The sequence below is a fragment of the Spermophilus citellus genome (assembly GCF_964194105.1).
Source record: "Spermophilus citellus genome assembly, chromosome: 3".
Classification (NCBI taxonomy): Eukaryota; Metazoa; Chordata; class Mammalia; order Rodentia; family Sciuridae; genus Spermophilus; species Spermophilus citellus.
The window spans coordinates 125,377,522-125,398,231 of record NC_138184.1 but is presented as its reverse complement, the minus strand read 5'-3'; the positions used below and the strand labels follow the sequence as shown (position 1 = coordinate 125,398,231).

The 20,710-nt window shown below is 35.7% G+C and overlaps 2 protein-coding genes across 15 annotated transcripts in view; one reads left to right on the top strand and one right to left on the bottom strand.

The window, feature by feature from the left end:
• LOC308643887 (uncharacterized protein C7orf57) overlaps positions 1-20,710 on the top strand; it is a 65,616-nt gene that overhangs the window by 1,198 nt on the left and 43,708 nt on the right. For 3 of the 13 annotated variants that reach the window (XM_081284291.1, XM_081284284.1, XM_081284290.1), the window contains exons 2-3: positions 810-907; positions 5,674-5,879. The exons of 2 other annotated variants lie outside the window; for them this stretch is intronic. In XM_081284291.1, the coding sequence (XP_081140417.1) occupies positions 877-907; positions 5,674-5,879 (237 nt within the window). In that variant the 5' untranslated portion in view covers positions 810-876. 8 more of the 13 variants (XM_081284297.1, XM_081284294.1, XM_081284289.1 and 5 more) reach the window with 5 other exon arrangements.
• The window catches only part of SUN3 (Sad1 and UNC84 domain containing 3), a 32,408-nt gene continuing 16,428 nt past the window's right edge, over positions 4,731-20,710 (bottom strand). Inside the window, exons 4-10 of one of the 2 annotated variants that reach the window (XM_081284304.1) lie at positions 20,085-20,125; positions 18,462-18,621; positions 17,221-17,305; positions 12,995-13,110; positions 11,564-11,731; positions 7,548-7,640; positions 4,731-5,561 (exon numbers count right to left, since the gene is read on the bottom strand). In XM_081284304.1, the coding sequence (XP_081140430.1) occupies positions 5,442-5,561; positions 7,548-7,640; positions 11,564-11,731; positions 12,995-13,110; positions 17,221-17,305; positions 18,462-18,621; positions 20,085-20,125 (783 nt within the window). In that variant the 3' untranslated portion in view covers positions 4,731-5,441. Of the gene's footprint in view, positions 5,562-7,547; positions 7,641-11,563; positions 11,732-12,994; positions 13,111-17,220; positions 17,306-18,449; positions 18,622-20,084; positions 20,126-20,710 lie in introns of those variants that run through there. The other variant, XM_081284305.1, reaches the window with a different exon arrangement.

Below are 20,710 nucleotides of genomic sequence, written 5' to 3'. Positions count from 1 at the left end.
CTTTCCAAATGGTTTTGAGTCCAGAAATGAGTCTCGAGAGAGCTCTCTAATCCCCATGTGCCTGTTTTTTAAAAAACAATAATATGTTCATGTTGTTTTTGGTCTAGCTAGGAACTAGCTTTCTGGTTTAAAAAAAAAAAAAAAGTTCTAACCTCAGGGTTTAGCAATTCATCATGCATGAATCTGGAGAACAGTGTTGATGTTGTTAGTTATATTTGTTTATTTTATTCCTGTCTTAGGAACCCAAATACAATATTCTATGCTCCTATTGCAAAGGACTTAAAAAAAATATATCGGGTGGGGGATGTACCACTTGCCTAACCTGTAGGTGGATGTAAAGTGTCCAGATGTATGATTGGAAGTAAGGAAAGTTACTTCTTTAGAGCTGCAGAGAAAGTAAACTCCAACTGGATAAGCAGTGTGTTTTTACAGCTGTGAGCCAAAGCTGTGTTTGGCTGCTGTCCTTCAGATGCTTGCTCATCTTCACTAGTCCCTGAGGAAGGAGTGACTATTTGCAGCCCTGTTGTTAGTAGTTATTGTAGGAAAAATTACCCCCCTGCCCCCAGGGAAAGAAACTGGCATTTCTCAGAGGTTCTACATCAAACATAAAGGAGATATTTATTTTTTTTAACATGAGAAAAATGTAAAGGGAGGGAACTCCAGAGATGGCCCTAATGATCATTTTATAAAAGCTGCCCTCACTTAAGGGATGCAGTTTTGCTTAAGCAACTCTTCACAGACTAGGCTCATCTTTGACACTCAAAGAAAAAATACTTCTGAAATTCAGTCTATTTTTAAATTTATGTCTGTGGAGTACATAAGAAGTACCAGCCATAGTCGGGAAGGAGGAGCATCTGAGGAGGGGGACTAACCCGTATGCAGAAGGAGAAACCCCAGCATTTGTTGAGTATGTTTCATTAAAAAACATTTTAAAAATATGTCCATCATAGGCTGAGGCTATAGTTCAGTGGTAGAGTGCTTGCCTAGCATGTGTGAGGCACTGGGTTCAAACCTCAGCACCACATAAAAATAAATAAGGTATAAAAATAACTTAAAAAATGGATGCTGAATTTTTAGAAAGTATATTGTCTATCAGCAAGGTAATTGTACATGCATGGAATTTAATTTATTCCATTTCAGTCCCCGGTGCCCTCCCTTACCCTCTCCTCTTCTCTCCCCCATCATCCTTCTTCTACCCTACTGGTCTATTTTCCACTCATTTAAATATTTTTAATTGGTGATTTCTAGATTATTTTATAGTGCAGTATGCTGATAACATCAGCAGAAACATAAATGCCCCCCTTTATGAGAATCTGAATCAGCAGGTTGTAAATGGACAGAGACCCACAAGTTTCTGCTCATTGAACCAGGTTTATTTACATTTGACCTTCAGGAAGACGATTGATAGCACAGAATTAAACAGAGAGACCACCCAAATGAGAATAAGGAAAACCTGTTTATTTGGAGTTGGCCATCCTTGTGACACAGGGCTGAGATTCACAGGCAGGCAGAGAAGTGATTCAGCTCACTTTGGGAAGAGAGGGTTCCAGGCATGCCCTGATAAAGGCTAGAGTAGGGTCCTTTCATGTGATTTGGCTAAGGGAACATTTAAGCATCCCTAATTGATCCTAAGTTGGAAATGAGACCAAATATTAAGGAAGCTGTCAATTACTAATCAAGTGCTGGCCATTTGGGACCAATTATTATAGGAGCTGTTGTTTGGCTTCTTGGCTCAGTGTTCTGACTTCCCACAAGTCTAATTTGTAAGAAAGAAGACTGAAGTCCAGGACAGGTTACTGTAGAAAATAGATTGGTTTTCTGAGCTCTTTGCCACAGATTGTGTGACAGAGTTCTATTATTATGTATGGTCTGGTCCTTACCTATAAAAATAAAAAAAATAGAGATGGAACTCAGCCAATTTGTAATCTTCTTTTAGGGACTGGGAATAAGATTCTAGGAAACTATAGCAGTGGGAAAATGAGGAGTTTATCAGTTACCTATTAATGTATAAGACACTACCCCAAAGCACATGACTTCAACAAGGACTTATGTTTTGGGCTGAGTGGTCCCTCCACTGCTTCCCCTGGGCTTCTTCGGGAGGCTGCATTCAGGTGAGGATCAGCTAATCTGGGAGATTCACTTTACCTGTCTGAAAACTGGTGCTGGGTGTTTCCTCGGCATCTCATTCACTATGGCCTCTCATCATTCAGCTGGCTAACCCACCTTGTTTACAAGGATAGTGGTCCAAGGAGAGGGCGGGTATAAGGAAGTGTTCACTAATGCTTTCAATTCATTCAGCAGGAACTAAGATATAGTTAGGTGACTATACTTTGACCCCAAGTCTGTAGAAGAAGACCCTGTGCTCAAGGGAGGGTTTCAGGTGGAACTGAGGACTGGAATTTTGAGCTGAAACACTGCTTTTCTATAATAAAAAGGGAGGGTTACTATGATTATGCTTCATGAAAGGTATATGGGATTTTTCTGTTTTCATATCATGGCATCATAGCCACATCTTGAAGCTCCCAGAATATGCACAGACAGCACCTCAGTGTCTGTTTTCTCCATTTCCCATCTTTCTAGCTCTTTGTTGTTTCAAAATGTCCAGTGAATTTCCCTCATATACCCCCCAGGGTTGACACTGAGCACAGCCTGAGAACACTTTCACAAATCTTTTCTCCTGCAGGATCTTGCTCACTTTTCTGGCTAAGGCCCCTGCCTTCCTATGTCCATTTTTTTTTTTCCTTTACATCACTCACTCTTTATGTAACTTTCCTCTCTTGACCACTATGTTAAAGAGAGAGAGAGAGAGAGAGAGAGAGAGAGAGAGAGACACCATGTCTATTAAAACTTATTTAATGTCTAAATAGGTAATATATTCACATAGTTTAAAACTACTATAAATATACAATGAAATACTTTGGTCCTATCTATTTGGGGTCCACCTACCCCATCCCCATCTCTTACTCCCTTTTCTCCTGGGAAGCATTGCTGATGAATAACTTTTTATGTTTGTTATATGTGATAATTTTTTGAGTCAAAGGGTATATGCATATTTAATTTTGAAAGAAAGATATTGCCAAGTTCTCTCCATAAAGTTGTATTTATTTGCATCTGTGCCAACAATGTGTTAGAGATCTTACTTCTCTTGCATCTCAGAATAAATTACCAGATTTCTGGAGTTTTCTGATTTCATTGGTATAAAATTATACTGCAATTTAATTTTTGTTATTTTTCTTCAATGAATAAATTTGAATAGTGTTCATACTCTTTGGCCATTTTTCTAAAGGGTTAATGATGTTGTTGCTTTTTTGAAATTTTACTAGAAAGATTTAGTTTTGTAATATTACTACTTACACACTTTCTTTAAATTGTTATTGTTTTTCTTTTTGTCATGCAGAAGTTTTGATTTTTTTATGTAATAGACTTTAGTTTTATTCTTTTGTGGCTTCTAAATTTTGAATCTTACTTAGAAAGGCCTTCTTCTATCCAGTATTATATAGGAATTATCTTAAAATTTGTTAATTTCATCCACTTGTGAATCTTTTACCATGTTGAACTTGGAATTTTTCATGTTGTGAAGTAAGAAGTATCGATGCAAATTTATTTTCTTAATGAACAGATAATTTCCCTAACTCATTTGTATTTTCTTTTTACCATAAGCTATGATTTGAATATCCTTCCCAAACTCATGTTGAAATTTAATCCCTACTCCTACTAAGAGCTGTAAGAAATGGAGCTTTTAAAGGGTGATTAGAACTCCTCCCTCATGGATTGAGTAACCCATCTGTGTGATGAACCATGGATTAAGAGTAGATTTGCTATAAAAGCCAGTTTGGCTAGGTCTCTGTAGCTCTCTGTGTTTCACCATGAGACAGCCAGTGTCTTGCCCTCTGCCAGCAAGAAGGCTATTAACAAATAAATGCATCTTCTCAATCAGGAAGATCAGAACTGCCAGCCAAGATAAACTTCTTTTATTTGTAACTTATCCAGTCCATGCTATTATTAGCAAGAGAAATGAGCTAAAACACCATACCCTTTTGAGATGCCATTTTTATCATATACCAAATTCCAAGATGTAATTTTTTTAGACTTTGTTCCATTAATCTATCAATGTGCTAGCACCACATGGTTTTTAATTATCATACCTATGTCACAGAGCTGTTTCCCTTTTTTGATTTTTTAGAGGTTTCCTAGCTTTATACTAGGCTTATTATTTCCATCTGAAGTTCAGAATCAAGTTAGTTTAAAACACACTCCTTTGAGGTTTTAAAAATATAAATGTGTGTTTTATCTTCCAACTCCTTTTGAAACTGAAAAATCAAAACATAAAAATTTAGACAGAATAGCTTAATGAGCCCCCATGGAGAGGCAACATAAAGCTTTAGGATAATTTCATGGCCAATCTTTATCATCCATCTTCTTATCCATTTATTTTTCTTTGAAAAAGATCCCAGATATATAAATTCATCTGTAAATATTTAAATATATAAATCAAAACAAAGATAAGTCTTTTTTTTTCTTTTGGTGGCACTAGGAATAGAAATCAGGCTCTTGCATGTCTCTAGTCCAAGAATTCTTTTTAAAACAAAATTATAATACAATTACATAGACATCTAAAATTGTTTTTAAACAATTCTTTTATGTTTCATAACTACCTCCAAAATGTAGTTTCCCCATTTTTAATATCAAGATTAGTAAGATACATTTATAGATTAACTTAGGGAGTAGTAATATCCTGATAATTGAGTTTTCTTGTCAAGAATATGACATGTCTTTCATTTACCAAAATTTGGTAATTTACTGCTCTTTGGGAGTTTTCTTCCCATAGGAATTTTACTACCTTTTTTACTTGATGTTTATTATCTTTGTTGTGGTTTTTGTAAATTATACTTCTTCTTGTTTTACTTATGAATGATCTTGATTTATATGTGATAATGTTGTATATACCAACTTATTGCAGTTTTTACTTGTTTATGTTTTTTTTAATAGACTTCATTGTATTTCATGGAATTGATCACATAATCTGCAAATAAGTCATGGCCAGAACTCTTCACTAATTTAAAAATGTCTTTTCTCTTATTACCTTAACCAGTGTTAATATTAGTGGTAACAGTGAACATTCATACCTGGTATAGATAATGAATAACAGAAGGTGCTATTATGAGCCTGGCTGTTAAATATATATAACAGTCTAAGTATAAAAATCACCTTTCAGTGCTCTAACAACATGATACAACCTAAACAGAAATATAGTACAAGGATGTTGAATTTTTTATATTTTTATTAGTAAAATTCATTCACTTTTCACTGGCAAGTAGGAACTACTTTGAGGTTTCTTTCCCACTCCCAATTTTTGACTTCTAGGGGTGCAGTCTAATCTCAGGGAATGAGAATCCTAGAATATTCTGGACATGTGGTCTTGGCCTTCTGTGCCAGTTCCTCTAGGTGTGATCAGTGGGGACACCATGAACCCTGAATCGATACAAACAAGTATACTTCGGGTGTCCCCAGTTGCTAAGGATTTTAAGATTCACACATAATAAAGGTTCAGAAACTTCATGCTGAAAATAAAGAAAAGAAAAAAAAATTAATGCCTTGTAAATAAATCCCATTGAATCTCAATGAATGCTTATGTAATGGAAAATTAAAATTTTCTTTTCTCCCTAACATAAGTATTTTCAGATACTGTCAAATGGACAAGAGAAAGAGCTTCTGAAAGGAAAGAAAAGACAATTAGGGGGAGAAAGATAATAAGGTGGTCTGATGTCAAGTGCCTGTCACTACTGTGCTGTCTCTTGAGTGCTCCTACTGGCTTCACAAGGAACACAGAGTGTTGGTTGTATGAAAACAGATCTATGAAGTCAACTATAAAAGTGAATGTGAGTGTATGAGCCCAGATGCATGTGATTATGCAATCAAATATAAAACTGTGCAAACACCTTAATTTCTAATGTTTATGACCGTTACTTGGTATCTGAGAGAGAATGGCTCTGGGAACCCCTGCTAATACCAAAATCTGTGGAGGCTCAAGTTCCTTATATAAAATATGTGGTTAATATATAACCTATGCACATCATCCCATGTACTTTAAAACCTCTAAAGTACTTATAACATCTAATTTAATGTGAACACTATGTAAATAGTTGTTATACTGTATTGTTTAGGTTACAGTGAGATAAGAAAAAAAAAGCCTTTACATGTTCAATTCAAATGCAATTATTTTTTCAATTTTTTAAAAAGCTTTAGTTACAACTAAGGTAGGATTTGTTTATTTTTTAATTTTTAAAATTTGTTTTAGTTATACAATGACAGTAGAATGCCCTTTGATTCATCATATATAATGGAGTATCATTTCTCATTCTGCTTGTACATGATATTGAATACACTGGTCATATAGTTATATATGTACATAGGGTAATAATGTCTGATTCATTTTACTATCCTTCCTACCCCCTATAGGCCCTCCCCTCCCCTTCACTCCCCTCTACCTAATCTAAAGTAACTCTATTCTTCTCAAGCCATCCCCATTGTGAATTATCATCCACATAATAGAGAAAACATTCAGATTTTGGTTTGGGGGGGTTGGCTTATTTTGCTTAGCATGATATTCTCCAGCTCCATCCATTTACCATGATTTCATTCTTCTTCTTTAAGGCTGATTTTATATATATATATATATATATATATATATATATATATATATATATATATATATATATATATATATCACAGTTTTTAATCCATTCATTTGTTGAAGGGCACCTAGGTCAAATATTTTTGATCTGTAGTTCACTGAACCCATGGACACAGAACCCATGGATATGATGGGCTGACTATATATTATTTTTGGCTTAGATTTTTCTCACCATTGGCCACAAAGTTTCATAAAAGGCTTATTTTTACATGGTATGAGTTGAATTTCTACATCTCTTCAGTTACCTCCTGTGGCTAATGAGAAATAATGAAAATAGTTTTCATATACCGTAGTGAGTTTCAGGGGAGTTATAAAGTTAATAGCTGGCATTCTTCCTTTCCACTAGTATTAAATATCCTCTCTTCCTCTAAGTTCCTCCTGCCCCTATCTACCTCATTCTGCACCATCATCCCAGTCCCTTTGTCCAAGAAAGATAAAATAGTGAATATCAAATGTAACAGTTTCAAGGGTTCAATAGTTAAAAGAGGATTGAGGGGCTGGGGATGAAGCACAGTGGTTGTGTTTACCTCCTATATGTGGGATCCCTGGGTTTGATGCCCAGTGTCCCCAAAGTAAATAAATGAATAAATAAGTAAATAAATAAATGAGAGAAAGGACTGAGAAACCTAACAGAAAGACAGCAGATGAGGAAGAATTTTGCTTAGAAACTGCTTTTGTAATTTCTCTTCTTTTGCATTAAAATCAATGTAAAACCTGAGCAAAGAAGTGAAATTCTGATAAGCCTTGCCTAGCTCATGTTTTTGTCATACTTATTGCACACCATGCAGCAATTCCAGCAGAACTCTCCCAGTGATGAAAACAAACATATCTTATTTCCCAGAGCAGACATTACCTGGAGTTCAAATGTTTGAATGGTGTTTTCTGTCTTGTTGTATATAAATTGACCTAGGAAAATTTCTTCTCCTTCACATTTTTTTGCGATGCCCTATAAAGAAACCAATGGATTTGGAAGTTACAAGCTTGGTTAAAACAAATGGATGTAGTTGTTCAAATAGCAACAATGTACTAGGCACTTTGTGTTTTTCTGTGAAGGGCTGATTGCTGTGCTAGAGTCAGGATTGGCTTATACACCCAAAGAGCCTTAACCTTGAGGATTAATGAGGCCAGAGGCTGATTACAGAGCTGGACAGGAAGGTAGGTAGGCAGATATATACATAGAAAGAGGTAGATGAAAGTAGATGAGAGCTGTGTGTGTGTTTGTGTGTGTGTGTGTGTGTGTGTAAGGAGACAGATCAAAGATTGCTGATAGGTAGAGTGACAGATGATAGGTAGATGACTGATAGGGAGATGTGGTGGGCTGGAGTGTGGCTCAATGGTAGAGTGCTTGCTAGCATCTACCTAACCTTGGGTTCAAGCCCCAGTGCTAAAAAAATAAATAAATAAGATAGGTAGATACATGACAGAGCATGACAGAAAGATAGAAAGGGAGATAGATGAAAGACAGATGATAATGAGATGGCTAGGGAGAAGATGGATGATAGATAAGACAGACAGATGTAAAATGAATCCCAGAATCCACACTGACAATTTGAAGTCAACATAGTTTGAATAAAATTTAGACAAAAACATCCTTGTTGACCCTTCTATATCCAGCTTTTGTTACTGAACAGAAATTTTGGTCTTTGTATGCAATTCCCCTGTGTTTTTTTCCCTTCTTTTTCTACCCCTCAAATTGAAGATCTGTGAGAGGAGAATGAACTGGTGCAAATGAATTTATTTTGAGAACTTGAAGATTATTACTAGACTCCTTAAATTATGGAAGTTTAATCATTTTATAGTGAAAGTATTAATATTAAAACAGCACCATTTTATTAAAATAATTAGGGACATCATGATTGCATAATGTACTCACAGTTACATATATACATTACATGTACGTAGATACGGTTTAAGCCTCATAGAGTTCCTTTAGCTTGCTAATAGAGGAGTGCTAATTTTATATTCACATTTATAAGACCTGTTTTTCAATTCCACTTGGTCAATAAATTCTCTAATATATAATAAAAATAACAAGAAGTAATCTTGACTACCTGAAAGATTCCTGCCTGCAGAATCCACTCAAATTCCCCTACACAATGAGCAGCTGTGTGCATAGTCTGAGACAGGACTGGATCTGTTCAACTTCACCCTAACTCAACTTCTAGGGTACACCTGCGATTGGGGTATAGGCTGGCATAAGAACACAATGGTCTTCTGCCTAGCAGCCTCAGAGCCCCAGAAGCTAGATGCCTTCAGAGGACACAGGAGGCAAGCTGTTTAACACTGAGGCCACCTCTAGCAAGTAACATCACAGGACTGAAAAAGCATGAACCCAATGGTGGGTGGTGGGGTGAAGGGTGATTACACTCTCAGACAAAAAAAAAAGTGTGGAAATGGCTAAATGGGATCTGAAGGAAACATAAACTTCTCTTGTTAGAGATGAAATCAGCAGCACATGGACTTACAGTGCTAGTCCCAGAAAGGCCCAGGGATTGGGGCTATGGGGTGAGAAGAGAGACGAAGATCTGAGGCCTGGGATAGTTTTTTAAAAAAAAGGTTAGACTCCGAGTCCATGGTAGGTTTCTGCCCTTACCTGGCTCTGCAGGATCTCTGGTCTATCTCCAGCTCTGACAGGCACAGCCCTAATACAGCTAAAATAAAAGGGCTGATCCTGCCTTATGTCCTGAATTGGTATTGTACCTCCCCTTCCTCCCCAGCAGCTCCAGTGTGTTCTCAGCCAAGCCTGTACCTCCTGTTGCAGGACTCCTCTCAGGGTCAACTTGCCCAATTCCACATTCTGGGGCTCCAGAAGAAATAGCTAACCAGACATTCCACCTATGGAACTTGCTGTTCATAAGCCCCACCATGAGCACAGAGCTTGTGGCCAAATTTTTATCAGAAAATTTTTTTGGGAGGGGGCTACCAGGAATTGAACTCAGAGGCACTTGACCACTGAGACACATCCCCAGCCCTATTTTGTATTTTATTTAGAGACAGTGTCTCACTGAGTTGCTTAGCACCTCACTTTTGCTAAAACTGGCTCTGACCTCTTGATCCTCCTGAGCTGCTGGGATTACAAGTGCGCACCACCACGCCTGGCTATTAGCAAACTCTTAATGTGATAGAAAAGCCTCACAGACATTTGAGGAAGGACTTTTTCAAAAAGAATAGAGATCCTATAAACAAGCAGGACAAAGGATACCTGGAAATAAAAATAGGAGGGAGCAGGAAAAAATTAAATAAAACTATAACTATTATCAATGAATTTCTTCAGAAGTATTAAGAGAAGATATTTCATCCATGAAAGAAAAACTCAGAGCCTAAGAAAGGGAATATTTATGGCAACCAATGTCTTAACAAGTACAATGTGATAGCAGAAATTAAATATTCAACATGGGGATTAAGATGCAAATGGATAGTCACTCAGAAGTAGAACAAAAAACAGAGAGGGAAAATAAGAGAGAAACAAATAAAAACAAAAAAATAGGTTATATAAGTTAAAGCCTCAGTTGGCAGAAATGAAATCCCATAAGAATAGGTAAGCATCAGGCCCACCTAGCAACCACCGGCAGAATGGCAGAGCTACATAAGGAATATCCTGGAAGGAAAGAGGAAGGGCAGGGAAGGGAAGGGAAGAGGAAACATAAATTATATGACATGAATTAAATAAAGGGAGAATATTTATACTTCTGCTTAAGATACTGGTAATGTTACTGATAGAACTATAGCAAACCAAGCAAATTAAATAAAAAATAAGGCACATCAAAAATCATGCAAAAAAGAGAATAGTATTCAAGTACCTTATACAACTCAACTGAGAACAATATTGTTCACACAGTTACCATGAAATTGATTACCACTGAATATTGATTCAAACAAAGTAAGATATACATCTTAGCAGTACCTCAAACATTAAATATAAATCTACCACGTGAAATCTAGCAATTTCAATCTTCGGTATATACTCTAAAGAAACAAAGAACAATGTCCACACACAAATTTTTACACAAATGTTGACAACAGCGACATTCATAATAGCCAAAAAAAAAAAAAACTGTAAATAATTCAAATGTTCACCAATTGAAGAATAAACAAAATGTGGTTTATTTATACAATGAAATATTATTCAGCAATTTAAAAAGAAATCAAATAGTGACACATTACAGCATGGATGAGCCTTAAAACATTATTCACTAAAGACCACATTTAATATGATTTTGTTTATATAAAATGTCCAAAATAGGTAAAATTATGGAGACAAAGTAGATTAGTGGTTGTCAGGACTGGGCTTGTGATGAGGGAATTAGAGGTGACAGCTAAGTCATGTGGAGATTTTTTTGGGTGGGTAATGAAAATGTTCTAAAGTTGATTGTGGTGATAGGTACGTGATTTTGTATATATACCAAAGGCTCCTAAGTGTGCACTTCAAATGAGTAAACTAAATGTTATGTGAATTTAACAAAAAGATCCTGGGAGGATGATGGGGAACCCAAGGAAGAGAGTTAATAATTCATTTTCTACTGGAGGATGTCAGCAAAACTGAATAATTAAGAACCAAAACTGAAAAATGAAGAAATAATGGACAAGCAAATATGAAGACAAGGACCCTCCAAAACAGCTAAAACTGTGGGAAGGAATTGGGAACAAGGAGAAGTGAGATAATATAAACTTTATGGACATGTATAACTTTTTGTACACATATAACTGATAAAAGTAAAAAATAAAACTAAGCAATAGAAATCATCTGGTTTAACCCTGTCACTTTGAGGATAATAAGGCCAAGGCCCAGGAAGTAAGTAATACAACTAGTTAGTTGTATCATTAATATGATAATCCAGCTTTTAATGACATATTTAGATAGTTTCTCACATAGACAGAAAATTCCTTGGGTGCACTGGAGATGTTTCCTGAGGGTGACACTTTCTCTGAAATGTGCTCCATGGTAACAGCCGTTGGTGTGATTTTCCTGGCAAGCTTGATTAGAATATGACCCTGGGAACCTGGAAAGGCCCAGCATTTTCCAGGATGGACATCTGGCTGGAAAGAAAACATCAAATTAATCTCTTCTTTGGGTATGTAAATCTACCCTGGAATACAGGGGAACCAATCACTATTGACTGCAGATCCTTTGTTCAAGATATATATCAAAAGAAAAATTTCTAAGATACCCCTTAGGTTTGATTGTTTTTCCAGAGTACTTTATTCTTCTATTAATCAGAGCTCTTTATCATATGAGCATGTTTCTTTCACTGCTCTAGTTGGACCTTGAAATACGAAAAGGCAGCTGAAGGGGATGAATGGTTGTAGTGCTGATGACACTAATGAAGACACTAGTGGTGGTGGTAGTGATGATGGTGGTAATAATAATAGCAGTGGAAGTGATGGTGGTGGAGGTGGTGATGGTGATGGTGATGGTAATAATGATTGGGACAATGGAGAACAGTGGTAAATTTGGGAATGACCACAGTGACAAGAGTGGAAATGATCGTGGTAATAGTGGTGATGGCGATGGTGGTTAATAATGGTAGCAACAGAAGTGATGTGGTAGAGATCATGGTGATGGTAGTGAATGAGAAGTCAGTGATGCTTGGGTGGAAGTGACATGATGGTGGTAATGGTAGTGATGGAGACGGCAGTGCTAAAGACAATGGTGGCGGTAATGATTGTGGTGGTTGAGGGGATGATGATGATAAAGGAAAATGAGGTGTGTATCACTGTCTAAATCCAAAATAAGACTTGGAATAAGATTCAGAGTTGTCCCTGGAGGTATTTCTGAATTTGAAACCAACTTCAGATATGTGGATTGTAGTTAAGACATGCCCTACAGTCTGTTAACATCTACTGCCTTTGGGATGTATCTGAAAGTTTCAGTGGAAATCTTATTTAGTTATTGCTTTAGTTGTAAATGGACTTAAGAACATGTGATGTGAATAGCATTTATCAAAACACTAGAATTGAGAACACAAGCACTTTTGATAAATGTTGTCTGAACAACTGAAATTTTCAATGGAAAAGAGGCCACAGAATCAACTTTTAAAAGATATGGAATTTATATTTTCTATTTGAGAATCAAATAATCTAGTTCACTTGTCTCTAAATCACATATGGTCATCAATGATAATTTAATGACTATAAAACAAGAAGGGATTAATGCAGTATAATTACTTAAAATGTAAGAAGATTTCAGGTGTGTAATGAGTTTGAACAATGTCACACTGCCTCCATTTTAAATGTTAACATTTTCATGATAAATTATCATAAAATCAAATAGAACTTGGTTCTTCTTAATTTCACTTTTACCTGAAGAATAATATCTGGAGGCATTTCATAATTTAGGAATCCTATCCCATGCCAGTACAGTTTTGCTTTATTATTTTTGTAACTTGCTGAGGTCCCAGCTTCAATGATAGAGGCTCCTAAAATTATAAAATATTTTTAAAATAAAAAATTAAATACATAATTCAAAATATATCATTTTAATGATGACCTTGGGAAATTATTACTGGGCAAATTATAATGGAGATAAAACTCATTCTCAGGAATAGGTAGGAAAAATGACATTTTTTATTACCACTGAAATTCTGTCTTTTGAGAAGTCATGTTTGCTCTGTGTGGTTTGCATATGTTCTCTCTAAGCCTGTGACTTGTCTTTTAATTCTCGTTTGTCTTTTGCAGAGTAGAAGTTAATTTTGAGGGGCCCCTAATCATCCATTATTTTCTTTTTATGGATCATGTTTTTGGTGTCATGTTTAAGAATTTTTTCTCTAATACAAGACTAAAAATATTCTCTTTTTTCTATAAGTTTCATATCTTTAACCTGTGCATTTAGACCAGTGACCCATTTGGGGTTCATTCTTATAAAATGTGAGCTATTTTGTAAATGTGAATGAAGGTTTATTTTTATTTTATTTTATTTTTTTGCAAATAAATGTCTTTGACTTTTCTACTTTGTCAAAAATCAATTTACCACATGTATGGTAAATTATTTCTGGACTTTCTATTATTCCATTGAATTCATTGTTAGAAATAATGAGGTGCTACAAGAAATCAAAGATGTGGTCAAAGTGGGTAAGCAAGGCAAACCTTTACTTCTGCCAGAAGGGTGTGCTACCTGAACCTAGCTAGCAAGCACCCTGGGCAGGCAATCTGCTGGTTTATATACCTAATGTGGACTACCCTTTGCCCTGACTGGAGGACTCAGGGGTACAGTCTACATGATTGGCTAATTTTAAACTTGGGATGGGCAGAAGGGAAGGACTGTAATTAAAGTGGCTACAATTGGATCCAATTAAGCCTGAACACTATATTCTGAAATTGGACCACCAGACTTTTTACTTCTCACAAATCCTCCTTTTTTCTTTTTACACCTTTTGGTTTCATTTTCATTACACCTTCTGGTATTGCCAACCATCCTAGACATATTAACTTTTTGAGGTGAAAATCACCCCTGGTAATGAATTCTCCCTTCTTCTTCTTCCTTTTTTTTTTTTTTTTTTTTTTTTAGCAGTTCAGATAGCAATCTTGGTGATCAGGAGCACTTGGTAAGGAGGTCCTTTCCAGCTTGGTTGAAGACTGTCTTTTCTCCAGGTCTTGATTAAAATCAAGTCCCAGGCAGGAAGTGATGAACTGTAAATTCTAGAGGGGAGTCTGAGTAACAGTTGGTAGTAATCATACCAGGAAAAAAAGAAAAGAACACAGACAGGTCTCAAGCTGACTCAAAACAAACTTGTACATTGTGCATCAGGCACTCCTGCACAAAAAAAGCCTTTTTTTTAAAGATAACTTCACAGTTTTACTTATTTTGGGGAGGCCTCACACAAATGTACATCTCTAGTTACATTAAAAGAACTATTGTCTTTTCATTTAAATGCCCATGTAATGGACTATGCTTTGGTTAAACTCTTATGCCAGCTAGTTAAGACCAAGTTGGTAAAAATTGAGCTTGTTCCTTCCTATTACTAAATGTCAGCTGAGATTCCTTAGGGTCACTTTGGGAACTTGCCTCTTAGCTTTTTTAGTGGCATCTTCCAGGATGGGTCGGAGTCTTGCTGACCACATGTGACTTCCCTTGGAAGCATCAGGGACATTTCCCTCTCCAATGACCTTCTTCTCTACAGAATCCCCCTAATTGGTAGATCAGTTGACTCACCAAAGTGGTAAGGTTCAGCCCTTAGAGAAGTCCCAAGCTCCCTAGGAACTAGCTGACCTCAGAGGGCAAGAGCCAAAATATTGACTTTTTTTTTTTTTTTTTAGCCCTTTACCTTTTTTGATTGTTTTGGTTTTAAACATCCAGCAGGTCAGTTTCATCAGTCTTAAAGTGGGAGTACTGGGTTTAAACTTTAATGTCTATAACTTTACAGTTACTTATTCCTTCCACTTAATTGGGGTCAGTATTAGTACTAGAAGTCAGCCTTATATTTTGTCTGTCCTATAGGTGTCCTACAGGCTTATTTCAAAATTAACTCCATGATCTCTTGATTACTGTAACTTTATAATAAGTTTTAAAATCAGGTAGTATGAGTTCCAAGATTGTTTTTTCAAAACTGACTTGGATATTGCAATTCCTTTGCCACTGCATATACATTTTAGAAATAGTTTGTTAATTTCTACAAACTTCAAGAGTATTGAGATCTTCATGGCATTGAGTCTTCTAACTCATGAACATGGTATATCTATCCATTTACTTAGGTCTTCTTTTGTTTTATAAATGTTTTTAGTTTTTAGCACACAGATCCCCCACGTATTTTGTTAAGACTTATACTTAAGTATTTTATATTTCGCGCGCGCGCGCACACACACACACACACACACACACACACATATACACACTGGTTCAAGCCTCACTTATTCTAGATTTTCTTTTGTAATTTTCTCTGTAAACAACCATGTTATCTATGAGTAGAGAGGTTTTTATTACTTTCTTTCCAATTTGCCTTTTCTTTCCCTATCTCTTCCTCTCTGTACCTATTTTGCTTCCTGCCTCACCTTACTGTTTAGAACTTTAATTACAATGTTGATTAGAAATGGTGAGAGTAGATACCAAGATCATTGTAATGTCATGTGTAGCTAATAAAAAAAGGAAATTAAAAAAAAAGAAATGGTGAGAGTAGATAATATTACTTTGTTTTAAATCTTAGGGGAAAAACATTCACACTTATCTGTTTCAAAAATAAGTGTGATCCTAGCTAAAGGAATTTTTCAGGTATCCTTTATCAAGCTGAGGGAAGTTTCTTTTTAGTTTGTTGAATAGATAAGTTGTTGATGCAGTGAGCTTTGTTAAGGGACTTCAGTGGATCTAATTTGATGATCTGATGACTATATTTTTAACCTGTTGGTGTAGCAAGTAAATAGATTTATTTTTCAAAGGATAAACTGGACTTGTAGTTCTAGGAGAAACCCTGCTTAGTCATGCTGTATTATCATTCTTATGTATTATTGGACTTAATTTGATAATATTTATTGAAGGATATTACATGATGATAAAAGGGGCAAAAGTGAAACTTTTAGGCTTAAGTGTTTTCTTTCTCATTTTATTTATTTATTTGCAGTGTTGGACATCAACCCAAGACTTTGCATATGCTGTGTAAGCACTCTACTACTGCATTACATTCCTACTCCCAGAGTTGTTTTTTTTTTTTTAAGAAGGGGTTTTAACTATTCCTCTAATAAATGTACATTATCATTATCTACTTCTTCTTAAGTGAAATTTGATAGTTTGCATATTTCAAGAATTAGGCCACTTCCTCTAAATTGTCTCTTGTACTTTTTCTTCCCCTCCTCTCTTTCCTTATCCATTGCTCATTGAACACATACTGCTCATAGATTGTTAATAGGCAGGACATTGTAGAGATTACTAAGGTTAATGACTCATAGCTTTAGCTCTTAAGAATTAATTTCAACTGGAAGATATTAAGAATATTATTTTGTAAATGACATTTAAACACTGGTACTTAGTCACTAATAATCCATTTAGATTTATTACATGTATAAGTCGTTTTAGTATATAATAATATATAATATAATATAAAATAAATTAGTATATAATAATATAAAATATTTCTGTTTGCTATGCTTAAAATATTTTCTGCCTTCCCTAATTTCTTTGTGGCATCTCAACTTTTTTCCTCTAAATATTTATTTTTTAGTTATACACAATACCTTTATTTTGCATATTTATTTTTATGTGGTGCTGAGGATCGAACCCAGGGCCTCGCATGTGCTAGGTGAGCGCTCTACTGCTGAGCCACAACTCCAGCCCGAATCTTTACTTTCTTTGTGGTCCTTTTAGTTGCATGCTAATGAAGATGCACAGTTTTCATGACCTCTAAGATTTGCATTCAGAAAACATAAAAGACAATCATTTCTAATCTCTTTTTTATTACCTGGTTTGATTAGGCTTGCCCTCTTGTAAGTTACATGTGGATAAATACGTTTTTCTAATAAAGATATTTAAAGAATAGAGAGATCCTACTTAAAGGATTCCTTATTTTTTTTTATAATTAGCTTTCCACATTTTCTGTACTCACCAGCTGACTTCAGGGCATAATCAGCCATTTGTACCATGTCCCCCCTCAACTTTTTGAGTACATAATGTACCAAGTTTGACATTTCCTGTAAAAATTGTAAAAAATTTTCTTTTTAACAACATCTATCAACTGCTTGAGTTTTGGCTATTTACTATTGATCTGAACCTAAGTTCCCAATTCTGTAAAATAATAACAGTTTGAACAGCTCTCAAACTGCTTATGATCTAGGCATGGTATATGCATTTGGAATGACACTTTCACAATTCTGTGGAAATGGCCCTTCTCAGACACATGAAGTAACTAAAGCTATGATATTTTCAGGGACTCCCCATAGCCACACAGAAAGGTTGACCAGGGCCCCATCTGAATCCCTGTCCAGCACACCATAGCATTCCCCTGTGGAGTGTGAGATAGGGTTGTGCTATGTGAGCTGTTCATTGGTGTCCTAATGTTTAACAATAAAGACTTGAACATTCTGTCCTTATTTGGTAACAATAAAGACTTGAACATTCTGTACTTATTTGGTATTCAGGCAGTTTACAAAGAATGGATGATTGCTTACATTAGAAAATTTCCATCCACTTGAATTAATTTACTGAATTCTGAAGGATGTTCTGCTTTTAAAATAAACAAGTATCCTGAGCAGGTATAGCAGTTCTAGTTCTCACTGTAATACTTTGTCACAGTGACAAGGATAAAATGGGCCCAGGACACAGCAGAAGGTCAGTGTCAGATCTCAACGCATTTCAAAACATAGTGAGGAAGAGAAAGATGGTTGTGCTGGTGTCAGCAGAAGAGAAGCAAAGCCAAGCTTTTGTTAAAATCTGACCTAAATTACTAGCTTAGCAGGATGGGAAATAAAAATTTCTTGCTATCTAAATATTTGTGTACAAATATTTAATTCTAAATACTTTGTTTTTGTGGAAATATATTTTGTACAGATATTTTAATTCTAAACAACACTTTGGAAAATGAAACTGAATCAATTGATTTTTGTGGCAAGTAAGTCATACTGCAATCCAGCATCTTCTTGTGACACAGCACTGGTGAAAAAGTGAGTTTCCCAGGGCAAGCTCTAGTGAAAGAAAGTATCAGGGGAGAATGTCAAAAAGGACACAAGCTAAACAGACGGTCGGAAATAGGGTCTCAGGGCAGAGGAGCAGTGGGATTAGCAATGAGAAATCCTGTTTAATATCACCCCAGCCTCCCATGCCTCCAGCCCGCCTTGCCTCATCCAGCATCTCTGAGCTGTCCTGGTCCTGGGCAGTGTCTCCTTGGACGTTCCAGCTGTAATTGTATGTGCCGGCCTTCATATCTCTAAGTAATGCTTTCAGAACATCTATTTGTTCAATTAAAAATAGAATTTCACGAAAATTGTTTTCCAAAGTCTGGCTTTCCTTCCTGTACATGGAGAATTATAAGGTAAAGAAGTGAGACTTAAAGTCCCTGTCATCTGAGGGTGCTGGGCTTCCATCCCAGCAATGGGAAACATAATCATATGAGGAAGGACAGAGAAGGGAAGGCACATTTGTCAAAAGCATTATATTTCACTACGTAAAATAAGCAAAGGCATTCAGAAGACATGTCTTGAGGGTGTCCTGATGCTTCACTGTGCTCCACTTGGGGCAGGCAAGGCTCAACTTTGATTGTCCTTCAGTTGGGTGACTTTACACATGTGAATCCTAAATCACAAATGTCATACTCTTTCAAACTGAGACACCTTGCATTTCAAGAGCAGTACAAAGCAGTGATTTTCACACTGTGGCCTAGAGTTCTGTGGAAGTTCTTAGAAGTGCTTTCGCTGGTTTTACAGTCCAAATGTGCAAGATGTTGTTTCCAAGAACTTTTTGTACTACTTTTACAGCTTGAAAATTACTCATAAAGAGAATACAAAAATGTCAAGTGAACAGGTATTTCTTGATATTGATAAAAATATAAGCACCATATCTCTAGTATTTTTCCCAAAATTGTTAAATACATGAATAAAATTGGGAAAATACAAATATTTCAAAGAAGCAAACAAATTTTAAATTTTGGTGGGCTTTTAATAGTTTTTATTCCATGCAAAAACAAATCAGTAACAAAATAGAGATCATATTTGTAATTGTGTGTTCCAAAACATTCTAAAATCACTAAATATATTTTAGAATTATTTTAATGGCTTCATAATTCCCCATTATATGAGTAGACTCTAATGTATTTAAATAATGGCCTATTTTTCTCATCTAGGTTTTCTTCCATTTTTTATAATCAAAAATAAATATTGAAAGCACATCAAATATATATTTTTCTTAAGGAATGATCCATGGAAGTAGAAACATATCAAAGGGCAAGTAATTTCCTAAAGCAATAAAAATGCTATTTTTTTTTTTTTTGGTTTACAGAAACATACTTACTATAAAGAAAAAAAACACAACAGGGAAATATAAGAAATAATATTTCCCAAAACTTCACTCCTAGAATTTATCATCATTCATATTTCGTGACACTATGCCTAGCATTTCTCTGTGCACACATTACAGATGGAAAGGAAAGAAGAAGAGAAAGAAAAAATGAAAACAACTAGAGGGTTAGAAGTGAATAGGTCTGTGTGTATCATTTCTAATTTACAATTAGTATGTTTAATTTTATTTGAATTTATATAAGGAAATAACCCAAGAAAATTGCTCTCCCTCACTCATGCACATATGTTATTTTAAAGCAAACTGCTTTTTTTATGGGAGAAAAGAGGAAATGGCCAGGAAAATATGTTCTTGACTGGCATGAAGAAGTATGGCTTGACAATATAGGGAAATGACTTTAGTTTTTTGTACAAAAACATTTCAGCATTGGAACCACACCAGAGTGACAAATATCTTACTTACTTTAAGAGTTCCAGTTGCTCTTTAGGCATACGAAGTCTGATCTGAAATAAATAAATAAGTAGATAGGTAGATAGACGGATAAATGGTAAGTCATTAGGAATCCTGCCTATTTGACTGAGTTTTCTTTTGAAATCACACTTGAACCCTTGGGGCTCAGAACATGAGATGATGGGAGACATAGGAGTATCCTCCAAAGTGTCCACATCTTTCTCAGTCTCACCTGTGCATGGTTATTATACTAGGAGAAGAAGAGTGACACAGAGATCTACTTAATAAAGAGGGGCATCCAACTGAAACTCTAAGATGGTGTTATCCTTTCCTGTTTTTTAAAATGATGAAAGTGCTAAACAGGGTCTAAGAGTGGGAGAAGAAGAGAGGACAGGGGGAAGGAGGGAGAGGAAGGGTAAGAGTCTAGGATGATTTAGAGCCTAGAGTATCATGCTGAGCCCTTTGGCTTATCCCTGTAAACAAGGAGCCCTGGAATCCTCCATTTCTAAAAAAAAAAAAAAAAAAAAAAAAGGATGTGATTAACTTTGGGTTAGGTCAGCAATAAAAATCAGAACAGCAGTCGTGTCTAATCTTGACAAGGCATCTGGGTAAGGATTGGGCAGGTGGTGCCCTAGCCA